This window comes from Sander lucioperca, chromosome 6 (genome assembly GCF_008315115.2).
Source record: "Sander lucioperca isolate FBNREF2018 chromosome 6, SLUC_FBN_1.2, whole genome shotgun sequence".
Lineage (NCBI taxonomy): Eukaryota > Metazoa > Chordata > Actinopteri > Perciformes > Percidae > Sander > Sander lucioperca.
The window spans coordinates 24,141,868-24,154,896 of NC_050178.1; the positions used below are offsets into that span (position 1 = coordinate 24,141,868).

At 45.4% G+C, this 13,029-nt stretch overlaps 1 protein-coding gene across 11 annotated transcripts in view; it reads right to left on the reverse strand.

The window, feature by feature from the left end:
- Positions 1 to 1,005: 1,005 nt before the first annotated feature.
- Positions 1,006 to 13,029, reverse strand: part of slmapa (sarcolemma associated protein a) — a 108,440-nt gene continuing 96,416 nt past the window's right edge. For 4 of the 11 annotated variants that reach the window (XM_036001820.1, XM_036001822.1, XM_036001824.1 and 1 more), the window contains one exon: positions 1,008 to 1,613. In XM_036001820.1, coding sequence (XP_035857713.1) covers positions 1,518 to 1,613 — 96 coding nt within the window. In that variant the 3' untranslated portion in view covers positions 1,008 to 1,517. Of the gene's footprint in view, positions 1,614 to 8,882; positions 8,971 to 13,029 lie in introns of all 11 variants that reach the window. The other 7 variants (XM_036001828.1, XM_036001826.1, XM_036001825.1 and 4 more) reach the window with 4 other exon arrangements.

Genomic DNA, 13,029 nt, shown 5'->3' on the forward strand with positions numbered 1-13,029 from the left:
ATCTTTCTGGAATAAAATCAAGTCAATTTTAAAGATTTAGGGCACGCTGGCACCAAATACCTGCAGGTAAAACCCAAAAGGAGTCCTACATTCAGACGGATGACTCGAACTGAAGACGTCAAAGAGCACGGAGGTGTTTTAAAGAACGTAACGAGTCAAATTAAAGCTGGACATGAGGACGACGGAGCGCTGCAGCCCAGTCCGTCCAAACAAATAAAACCAGCAACAGGTGAACGCCGCCTGCTAACAGACTCCAGTAGCCAATGAAATCTATGAAGATGTGTGCACATGCTCCTTCCAGCAAATGCAGAGCGTAAGAATGTGGATCCTGTTCCCCTGCCTGGACGGAGGCTGCTGGGAAGTGTTGCGTTCGCTGCCATCCCGCTCGCTTAAGGCCGTTTTATGCTTCTACGGAGGCTCCACGCCGTAGCCTACGTAAGTGGCCTGGTTTTATACTCGTGCGCTGGTGTGTGCGTAGAGCCGGCATATGTGTGTGTGGGGAGTGTGTGAGTGAGAGTGAGTGTGTGTGTGTGTGTGTGTGAGGAGTGTGTGAGTGAGAGTGAGAGAGTGTGTGTGTGTGTGTGAGGAATGTGTGTGTGTGTGTGTGTGTGTGTGTGTGTGTGGGAAGTGTGTTAGAGCAAAGGGGAAGTGAGAGAGTGACGGCGATTAGCTTCTAGGGTTGGGCATCATGAAAATGCAGTTTTTGCAAGTTCCTGCAATTTCATCGGATAAAATTGCATAAATATCCCGCATATTCCATCGCATTTTTTAAGAAAACGTGCCGCATAATCAAGGATTTTTGCCCGCAACAATCACAAAAAAACTCCACATTTTTCTGGAAGGACTGGCTATTATCTTCAGAGTGAGTACCGACTCTAGAGTCATAGTGAGAGAAACTAAGTGTCTCCTCTGTTCTTTCGGACCACGGTGGGAGATCTGGAGCAGGAGAAGTTAACCCTCTCCTTGATTTCATGTTGTTGATGGAGAAGGAGAACCAGGAAAGGAGTCGGGGGGGAAATGCAACGCTACCAAGCCACGGCTGAGAGGTAGACGCAGAGGGGTCTGCAGGGGTACGCCGTCGTTTCGACGCAGAAGTGTAAAGCGGTCTTTACGGTGGGACGGTTGAAAACGCCACCTGTGGCAGGTGTTTGTGTGTGGTAGCTCGGCCTGCTGGAGAGCACTTTGTTAACCCAGAAATCAGCAGAGAGACGAAAACCCTCCCAAAAAAAAAAAAAAAAAAAAAAAAAAAAAAGCCCCCACCACAGCCCGAGAGAGAGCCGAGAATAAAAATACAACTAAACTCCTCGCCGCTGAAAAAACCAACAACACGAAAACAAAATAAAGAACCAAGAAGCTTCTGAATCCTCCGTAGAAACCACAACCTTTATATTCCCTCTACAATTATGTACAATTAGACTTTATACAAGTAAAGCAGTGATGCTCTCCTCACAGCGCTCTGTGTGTGTGTGTGTGTGTGTGTGTGTGTGTGTGTGTGTGTGTGTGTGTGTGTGTGTGTCCTAGGTGGAGCTGCTTTTGGAGAGGCTGGGGTAGAGGACGGCTGCCGTCACGGCGACCATCACGGCGATGACCGGCATCCAGGGGCTCCAGCCGCTCTGTCAGAGAGAGGAGACGACACACACACACACACACACACACACACACACACACACACACACACACACAGACAGACAGACACAAAAATCACGTTAGTCTGCATCATCATGGTCAAACTTTCTGACACAAACTGGATTAAAGACTGAAACCAGGAAAGAGAGAAAAAAGAAGATGAGAGGGAAAGAAGACTTAAAAAACTAAAGAGAAAACGAAAGAGTCAAGCCTATGAAGCTCCCAAAATCCAAAAGCTATGTGGTTACACTTTACTTATATTATAGATATACGTATCTCCAGAAGAGTGACATGACAGACGGAGTACCGAGATGTCCCTTATCTCCTGGTACTCCAGAGGGTTGCTGCTGATCGCCCAATTTAGCTGCACCTGAATGAGGTAACTCCGTCATCTCCAACAACTGCACTTGTTTTCATCCATTTGCTCCATCTAGCCTAGCTTAGCACAGATCCTGGAGGTAACTGGCTCCATCTAGCCTAGCTTAGCACAGATCCTGGAGGTAACCGGCTCCATCTAGCCTAGCTTAGCACAGATCCTGGAGGTAACCGGCTCCATCTAGCCTAGCTTAGCACAGATCCTGGAGGTAACTGGCTCCATCTAGCCTAGCTTAGCACAGATCCTGGAGGTAACTGGCTCCATCTAGCCTAGCTTAGCTCAGATCCTGGAGGTAACCGGCTCCATCTAGCCTAGCTTAGCACAGATCCTGGAGGTAACTGGCTCCATCTAGCCTAGCTTAGCACAGATCCTGGAGGTAACTGGCTCCATCTAGTCTAGCTTAGCTCAGATCCTGGAGGTAACCGGCTCTATCTAGCCTAGCTTAGCACAGATCCTGGAGGTAACTGGCTCCATCTAGCCTAGCTTAGCACAGATCCTGGAGGTAACTGGCTCCATCTAGCCTAGCTTAGCTCAGATCCTGGAGGTAACTGGCTCCATCTAGCCTAGCTTAGCACAGATCCTGGAGGTAACTGGCTCCATCTAGCCTAGCTTAGCACAGATCCTGGAGGTAACTGGCTCCATCTAGTCTAGCTTAGCTCAGATCCTGGAGGTAACCGGCTCTATCTAGCCTAGCTTAGCACAGATCCTGGAGGTAACTGGCTCCATCTAGCCTAGCTTAGCACAGATCCTGGAGGTAACCGGCTCCATCTAGTCTAGCTTAGCACAGATCCTGGAGGTAACCAGCTCCATCTAGCCTAGCTTAGCACAGATCCTGGAGGTAACTGGCTCCATCTAGCCTAGCTTAGCACAGATCCTGGAGGTAACTGGCTCCATCTAGCCTAGCTTAGCACAGATCCTGGAGGTAACTGGCTCCATCTAGCCTACTGCTCCCAATAAGTGACAAAATAAGGCCAACATGTTCCTGTTTACATGTTGTGATTTGTAGAGTCACAGCATGTACAAATAACAAGGTCACATGACACACAGCCATCTTCTAACCGTAAACATACTGGGAACTATATTCTCAGAAGGTGAAGCTCTGCTACTCTCTGCTCCTCACCACGGGGCTTCTCAGGTGCTGCGAGCAAATCCCTCCGCCCAAGTAGCAGAAGTAGCGGTGCTTCGCCTTCTGAGAATATAGTTCTTGGCATTTCATAAACACCCATCTAAGCCTCTACATCTTCCACAACCACGTATTTGATCATGGATGGAGTCCTTACCAAGGTCTGAAATCCATTTAGTCCTTTTATTAGCTCGGTCGGCTGTCAAAGCTAATAAAGCTAAAATAAAATACACAACAGATTGTTTCTGCTGAGGATGGTGAGCGTCTGTGTTTTCTAGCAGCAAGACCGTTCTGAAGTGAAAAAAAGACTTTTTTTAATAGTGTTCTCTCCATTTTGAGATGGCTATGTGCATCAAATAATAGATGCGTGGTAGCCAAGCACATGGGTTTATAGTAAACGTTCCCACAACTCGTGCACATAAGATAAGGACTTAAATACTGAATAATAATCATCTTTTGGGGCTTCAGGAAAGAAAGAGGAGAAAATAAAAAATAAAACAGAAGATAAAAAGACCCAACAAAAAAAGACGAAGCAGCAAAGTAAACGAGGCTGAGGAGGAGGTTCCCTGAGTAGAAAAAACAGAAACGTTACAGACCAGTTTTCCTTCACGGCAAACGACTGGAAACACTGGTCAGACACACAAGCATCAAACACAGGACGGACATGATGGACAGAATGATGGAGGGTTTAAAAGTGAACAAAGTGCAGTGATTCCAAAGAAAGACTTGAAGGCAAAAAGATGGATGAGAAAAAGAACTGAGATTAGGCAACAGACTGGATGCAAGAAATGGAAGGAAAATTAACAAACCCTGTAGCAAGAGATGGAGGAAATGATGCATACAAAAATGAAAAAAGAAGCACCAACACCCTGAAAGTGAGAGGGACAGTTAATGAATGAATGAGGGAGGCCTTTCAATTAAGGCGCTGACACACCAACACAATAATCGGCCGTGGGACAGTCTGGCGAGGTCGCTGACTCGAGTCTGGCTGATTTGACTTGTTGAAGCAGCCAGTGGGCAGTCGGACTCAGTGACCAATCTGATTGGTGGAGTGCTAGGCCTTGACTAGCCAATCAGTGCACGAGAAAACCGGAGCTGATAACGCCAGTATCTTCTTATTACTAGCCGTGGTATTTTCTTCCGTTCAGCGAGTAATACTCAGTCCTTCCAGAAAAATGTGGAGTTTTTTTTGTGATTGTTGAGGGCAAAAATCCTTGATTATGCGGCACGTTTTCTTAAAAAAATGTGATGGAATATGCGGAATTTTTATGCAATTTTGTGTGATTGAATTGCGGGAACTTGCAAAAACGGCGGTTTCATCGCGGGGTTTGCAGCTTTTCGATGATGTTCACGTCACGTAATTACGTCACTTCATAACGCAACATTTTTCAACTTCCTGCTAAGATATATGTGTGACTTTTCTGCAACGAAAATGCGGGGATTATGAAATCATGCAAGCCCCGCATATTTTGCGCGGAAATCTGCAATTTATGCGGCGAAAGTGCGGCGTATTTGAAAAAATGCGGCATAAATATGCAGACTTTGGCTGATTATGCATTGAATTATGAGATCACATAATCACGTTTTTCTGGAGGGACTGGATGACAACAAGGATCCTTCTTGACTACTATCACCTCTCTCTGATGAAAACAAGGACTGACGACAGCCTGCTCTGTGTTTACCAGGTCTAGAGAGATCTTCCCTCATTTCCGGTTTTCATTTTTTGCGCGACAATACAGATTAGCGCCGCCTGCTGTTATGGAGACGTATTACGTCTCGCGCACGTGCAGAACGTACTCTCAAGTCGGCGTCTCTTCGGTGTGTTCTGAGGAACTTTTTGGACCTCGGGGAGCCGACTGATCAGTCCGACTGGCTTTTCTGCCGACGGTCGGCCGTCGGGTTGGTGTGTCAGAGCCTTTAGAGATGGTCAGATGTGAAGGCACGAGCCCGACTCTTTAAAAGGAAACCTTTCTCTTCACAAGACGTTTCAGAGGAGTCCGAAATAAAGCCTCAGCTAGCGTCATGCTAACAGGCTATTTACTGTTTCTAAAAGTAAGCGCTCACATCCTGATTCTCTGATGGCGTTTCAACTGCTCAGACCACTGCAGAATCTTGCTTTTGATCAACACAAATTTAAACAATTCAGCATAATCTGAAAGAGGCTGTAATTAGTCTAATACTTGGGGGGGGAAACATCAAATTCAAATTGGAAGAATTGTTGCAAATTTCCTGCTCTTTCCACATGAATTTATCATAAATTGGAACCACTGTAAAATAAATAAATATAATTAATATTAATCTACATAAAAAAAAGCCTGAGCTTAAACAAACTGTACATTTTTATATATTTTTTTAATTTTGCCTGAGTGATTATCTCCAGAAGAGTGACATGACAGACGGAGTACCGAGATGTCCCTTATCTCCTGGTACTCCAGAGGGTTGCTGCTGATCGCCCAATTTAGCTGCACCTGAATGAGGTAACTCCGTCATCTCCAACAACTCTCTACCCTTCTCATCTCCGTGCGTGTTGTAACTCTGTCTGACGCCCCCAATGCTAGCCTAGCTTAGCACAGATCCTGGAGGTAACCGGCTCCATCTAGCCTAGCTTAGCACAGATCCTGGAGGTAACCGGCTCCATCTAGCCTAGCTTAGCACAGATCCTGGAGGTAACCGGCTCCATCTAGCCTAGCTTAGCACAGATCCTGGAGGTAACTGGCTCCATCTAGCCTAGCTTAGCACAGATCCTGGAGGTAACCGGCTCCATCTAGCCTAGCTTAGCACAGATCCTGGAGGTAACCGGCTCCATCTAGCCTAGCTTAGCTCAGATCCTGGAGGTAACCGGCTCCATCTATTTTTTTAATTTTGCCTGAGTGATTTTATTTGAGCTTGTACTTTGTGTAAACTCGGACTAAGGGCTCTATTTTAACGATTTAAGCGCACGGTGTGAAGCGCCTGGTGCAGGTGCGTTTAGGGTGTGTCCAAATCCACTTGTGCTAGTTTGACGGCGGAAAAATCTACTGACAAGTACCGTCTGTATTTGGAGCCTGATATATCTTATTCCAGAAACATTAAAAACCCATTAACGAGCCACACTGTTGCTTTGGGTGACATGTGACCTCATCACCGTGAACATACACACACACTGCAGTTTATTTTGACTCCACCCCACATAACATTATCCTGCTGCCACAAATACTCACTAGAGCACCAAATGTGGATTAATGCGCCGCCGAAATTAGTCCCCAACAAATGTCCTCCTGTTTGAGTAATGTTTGCTAAAAACTACAGTGACCAGCTTTAGGGAGGTCAATGAATTGAGAGACTGACTAACACACATGGGTTAAACTCAAGGCCCGCTGGCCAAATCCGGCCCTTCACAAATTGTGATCCGGCCCGCATATCAATTAAGGTTCACAATATATTTTGTCCCGCCTACTTTTTGTCGATATTTTTTTCCATGTTTTGGCCGTTTTTTAAAACATTTTTGTCACTTTGTTCTCTGATGGCTGAGGAACTTTTTTAGGGCTTTATGTCGACTGTAACTGTAAGCGAGAAGACTATATGAGACATACAATAATACAGTTAAAGATATTTGACTCTTCGCCCAGAACATCGCCTCAGATTAGGGCGACACCAAGACCTGGGTCTTGGGTGCAGCTGTGGCTATGGACCTGCTACACCCTGCTACGCTCTGCGATTCCCTGCAATGCCCGGCTACGTCCTGCTGCGTCCACCGCGTCCACCCATGCTCTGCTGTGCCACGCTACATCCTGTACCGTCATAACCCCAACCGTCAGACACCGCCCACCAAGAGTCTGGGTCTGCCGAGGTTTCTTCCTAAAAGGGAGTTTTTCCTCGCCACTGTCGCAATAGCCACTGCTAATGCTTGCTCTTGGGGGGACTACTGGAATTGTTGGGGCTTTGTAAATTACAGAGTGTGGTCTAGACCTACTCTATCTGTAAAGTGTCTCGAGATAACTCTTGTTATGATTTGATACTATAAATAAAATTGAATTGACTCCTTTGATTAAATAAAAGCGTGTAAATAAAATGTCTGGCCCTTGATGTGATTCTCATTTTCCAGTGTGGCCCTCTGGGAAATTAAATTTGACACCCCTGGAGGAACACATTGTTGACAATAAACCAAATATAGAACATTAGCCTTATAATTCGAGCTTCCTGGTGAGCAGTTTGCACAGATTACGGTGAGGACTACAGCAAAAAGATCACCAACTGCTCTCATTTTCCTACCAAATTAAAACTATCAAACCAGAGAGCTTTTCTTCTGATGTTTCTTTGAAGATGAAAAACTAAAAATGTCTGCAGGCTAGGGTTGGGTATCGTCTGGGTTTTTTCCGATACCGGTGCTAAAACGATACTTTTAAAACGGTGCCTGAACCGATACTAAAAAATAGGGTAAAAGGGTATTTTACAATAACTTTGAATGCACCACGAGGCTTACTAGTTTCAAGTGAACGCACCATCTGTGGTGTTTTTCCGACAACAGCAGCTGCAGACTGCTTAACGTCCCGCTGTTGGAATCCTCTACAGTGAAATACAGACAGACTTTACACCGTTTAGTGTCAGCATTTTAACCGTGTTTACTCCAGCTGCTAGCTAACGGTAGGCTAACGTTAGCTGCTGTCAAGTGAAGTAACTAGCGTCACGTGCAGCGATGCTCCTGTTTACGTCTATTTCAGAGCATCAGAGAGAAGCGCAGGCATTTAAGTGGCACAGAAATGAGGCACCTTAATCTGCGTTGCAATTTGGTCCGGTAGATACCGGTCGTTTAGGCACCGGTGCCGTATTAGCACCGGGTTTCGGTACCCAACCCTACTGCAGTCACTGAAGAGAATGAACTCTTTAAACTTTACATGTGTGGTTGGTGGGAGCCCGTCCCTTTAAAGAGCAGAGTTTAGTGTTCGCTGCAGAAGAGCAGGAGCAGAAGACTGACAGGCATGCAGTTAGAGATGACGACAGGCCGCTGTGATGATGATATTGGGTCTTAAAAGGGGCGTTTAGGAGGTGAAGAGAAAGTCCAGCTGATCAGAATTCAGGGTTCAACCCTAACAGCAGTTACAGCAACGATGAATATAATTGCAAAATACTTAAAACTTTAAAAATGTAAATGTAACTAACCTCAAACTCGTCCTCCCTTCTCATTTGATAATGTTATTAAAAAGGGATGAAAACTAACTTAGTAAAAACCTTTTTTTAATTGTACTACTCTGATCCCTGTTAGCTTTCACCGGTGCATCGGCTACTCTTCCTTTGGGTCCACAGATGTGTGAAACAATACCGTTAACATGCATATTCATAACATTGTGAGATAGAGCATGCATTGGCAGAGGTCTGCGCTCTCCAAGTGCCCTTCTAGTTTCTTTATATTTTACACTGATTTTGATCCAATTTCAACATATCTCAATCTAATTATAGCCATCACAATTCCACAAGGATGCCCATTTAATGCCTTGTAGATGATAGAAAAACTACTTTTTATAGGAGCACTGAATGTTAAAGGTCATGGCCGTGATTTAGATTTGGGAAGAATAATCATTTGAGCCAAGGTTAGATTGTGTGGGGTAAAAACCAGTGAACGGCTACATTTCTGATCTAATTCTCAACACGCGACGCTGAATTCATCACAGATCAGGACGATGTTTTCACCTCCGTCACCTTATCTTCCACAGAGGATGTACAGATGGAGGCAAAAGAGAGACAGACAGAGAGACAGACTGATGTCATGTCGGTGTGTACCTTTCTACCACAACTGGCCGAAACACCAGTACAGCAGAGCCAGGACAAGGCCAATGAATATGGCTTGGACAGGCTGCAGTATGGATGGCTAGAGGGAGGGAGGGGGGGGGAGGGAGGGAGGAGAGGGATAAGAAGATATCAGCCGACAAATCAACCAAAACCAACATGGAGGATGGAGCAGCTAAAGCGAGGGGGGAGGAAGGGAGAGCGAGACAGAGATATATATATATATATATATGAGAGAGAGAGAGAGAGAGAGAGAGAGAGAGAGAGAAAGAGAGAGCGAGACATATATATATATATATACATATACATAAGAGAGAGAGAGAGAGAGAGAGAGACCGAGAGAGAGACAGAGAGACAGAGACAGAGAGAGACAGAGAGAGAGAGACCGAGAGAGAGACCGAGAGAGAGAGAGACCGAGAGAGAGAGAGAGAGAGAGACCGAGAGAGAGAGAGAGAGACCGAGAGAGAGAGAGAGAGAGACCGAGAGAGAGAGAGAGAGAGAGAGAGAGAGAGAGAGAGAGAGAGAGAGAGAGAGAGAGACAGAGAGAGACAGAGAGAGAGAGAGAGAGAGACCGAGAGAGAGAGAGAGAGAGAGAGAGAGAGAGACAGAGAGAGAGAGAGAGAGACCGAGAGAGAGAGAGAGAGAGAGAGAGAGAGAGAGAGAGAGAGAGAGAGAGAGAGAGAGAGAGAGAGAGAGACAGAGAGAGAGAGAGAGAGAGGGGAGGGTTGTAGGACAGCAGGTATATTTCGAGTCGGCCGGTTCTACAAAGCCACACCACCAGTTCAACACATCCAACAGCTACATTCAAACACCACAGGAGACGTGCCATCCGTCACCAAGCTCTTTAAAAAGGGAAACATCTTCCGGTTGGATTTCAGCTCCTTAACTCTCTGCACCAGAACGTCTCGTCAGCACTCAGACTGGCTGACGGTAATTACAGTCCACTTGTCTTTAAAGGCCAGAGTGAAATGTTTGGAATCTGATCTGATGTTTAGTTTTAAAAACTAAAAAATGTTTGACAGGTTTATACAATAAATGCTAAAATAAAACGTGCCGATACATGACATGTTGTGCCTGGTGCAGATAAAGAATGGACTAAAAATAATGAAATATAAGGTTATTTTTTTAACTTGAGTCCTACTTTCACAGTTTCGTCCATCATTTCTATCAGTACTAATCATATTGTACTTACCACCACCACAAACTTCTACAACAAGGCTGACAAAGCAAAAAACGAATGACAAACTTTGCTTTTTTACCAGAAACTACACTGGTAGCTTTTTAAAAAAGGGAAACTCCACGAATTTACACATCAAAGTCGGTTTCAAAGTAATGGCGTTTTTCCATTACATGGTACCTGCTCACTTCGCCACACTGTGCGTCCGTTTTCCATTGCAGATTTTAGTCCCACCTCAGCGTGGCTGGTCGTTATGCCGGCTCGACGCACACACCAGCGCACAAGTATAAACATCAGGCCACTTGAGCTTGTTTTACAGTTCTGTGGAGGCTCCACGCAGAGCTTTCACCGTAGCCTAAAGTGGCCTGATGTTTATACTTGTGCGCTGGTGTGTGCGTCGAGCCAGCATGTGTGTGTGTAGTTAGGCTACGGTGAAAGCTCTGCTGGAGCCTCCGCAGAACTGAAACAAGCAGCGCCGCAGTAAACTGCCGTGACCTAACGTACACACACACAGAACGTGGAAGGTGTGTTGTTGCCAGAAGACACATTTAGTTTCTAAAGAAGCTGGAGGCAGCAAAAAAAACCACACAGCTGGCTAAACGGTTTAAAAATAGCGGGTTTGTTCAGGACACCCCCGTCTGTCGCTTTCACGTCACCTTTTCGGCTCGTCTCAGCTCGCTGGGAACCTCGACTGAGGAGGTACTACATAAAGTACCTGTTAGCAGGTACCAGGGACTTTTTTTCGTAATGGAAAACCAAAAAAGGAGAGTAGAGTCGAGGCGAGTCGAGCAGGTACCATGTGATGGAAAAGCGCCATAAGGTGTTGGGATCCACTACAGAATATGTGACAAACGTTGCATAAAGCCTTTTGTGGCTCCACTGTACAGAGTCCACTGTATGGTTGGTAAGGTAGGTCAAAATTGAAGCAGGAAGTGGCTGTGAACTGTATGTAAATGTTTACAAAGTGCACTTTGAAAGGTGGATGGTAAATGATGACCCAAATAAGTTTGTGGAACCTGAATGTATTTTTCTAACCTGCCTGATCGTCTGACTGCTTGTGTCGTTAGTAATGTCACTAAGTTCCCAGATCTCAGCTACTGACTCTGTTACTGCATTAATGAGCAGGAAGAAATGATGGATAACTCTATGAAAATAAGACCAAAGTTGAAATATCAGGAAATATCTTTTCGAAATATCAGTTAAAACTAGGGATGCACTGAATCCATATTTTTTGGGTTCGGCCGAATACCGAATCCACTGATTAAAGTCAGCTACACACCGGGCCAATAATCGGCCGTCTGACAGTCTGGCGAGGTCGGTGACTCGAGTCTGTTCGGTGTGTTCATGCAGTCATCAGTCGGAGGAGCCGTCGGCCTTCATTTTGGCCGACCTGACGTGCTCAGTCAGCGACGGGGCAGTCGGGACTCACCAGGAAACGGCGAGCGGGATGAGCGTGACTAGAGTCTCTCAAAATCTGACGAAAATCTTTTAAACTGACCTTTGTTGATCTGAAATGAAGACAGATTCAGCAACTGCACGGCCTATTTCTCTCTTAAAATGTTTTCAGAAACACGTTTCGGTGAACTATTTTAGTCCAATATGTAGGGCTGTCCTCAACTAAAGAAATTCTTAGTCGACTAACACTTGTATGATTTTGTCGATTAATCGATTAGTTGATGTAATCGACAGAGCTGTGCTCTTTGAGAGGTGGTTAAGACTAGAAAAGCACAATATAAATGTAGTTAATGAACCATCTGTAAAACTGAGTTTCTCCACAATTAATCCTGCAAAAGCACCACTTTAAATCTTGTGCTTACCAGAAATGTGCTCATAAGTTTCTTGGAAATGAGTAATTAAGCATGAATAAGCATAAAAAATGACTCAACTAAAGAAATCTTAGTCGACTAAGACCAAAACGACCGATTTGTCGACTAATCGACTAAGAGGTGGCAGCCCTACCAATATGAGATCGTTGGCGGCGCCTTTTCTGCTCACCAGTTCCATTTCCACTTTCTCACAGCCTGCTGCATTGAACGCTCCACCTACGTAAACACCTTCCCGTAATCAACGGCGCCGTCATTACGTCGACCAGCGTAGCGCGCGGAGTGCAAGCGTAGGATTTGGGTCGGTGGAAAAAAAATTCTAAGGTACGGCATAAACCGAACCCCGTCAAAAAGCCCAATATTCAGCCGAATCAGAACCCGAATCCTGGATTCGGTAGCCTCGTGAGACCGTCCTGATCTGGCGAGCTCCAGTTTTCCACTCGCAGATCAGTCTGGCATCTTGAGACAGAGAAAATTTGGAGCCGTTCGCCAAACGACCGACCAATCAGCGTTGGTTTTGAGGCGGGTTTAGGTGTGACGCAACCAGAAGCGACTGTTCAGTCTAAACAACGTGGCGGCTTCCACGGATGAGATGAGCGTAGCTATCACGCAAGTTTTATCCGAATTAGAAAGTATTCCTTCATTGAAAGAAGAGCAAACAACGGCACTGGAGGCTTTTTTTCCAGAAGTGTACCGTGAAAACTTGGTGGGCTTGGGATTGTCGTTGATGAGGTTCATGTCACATACAAATGGTACGTTTAAAAACGTTAACGTTAGCTACGTTACCTAACTTAAAGGGGTGATAGAATGCAAAACTGATGTTACCTTGTCATAGTTGAAAAACGACAGTTTGGTGGGTAAATAGGACATACATAGAACCTCAAAATCCCATTGATACCTCTTTCCTCTGCAAATCTCACAACTTGAAAAGAAAGCTAAAAGTTGGCATCAACATCTCAATTCCTCCTCATTTGGCTCTACCTTCTATCTTTGTAAGGGCCCTGACCCACCAACCAGACGGCCGACTGTCGGCAGTAAAGCCAGTCAGACTGATCAGTCGGGTCCCGAGGTCCAAAAAATGCCTCAGAACACACTGAGGAGACGCCGACTTGAGTGTACGCTCTGCGCGTGCGCAAAACGT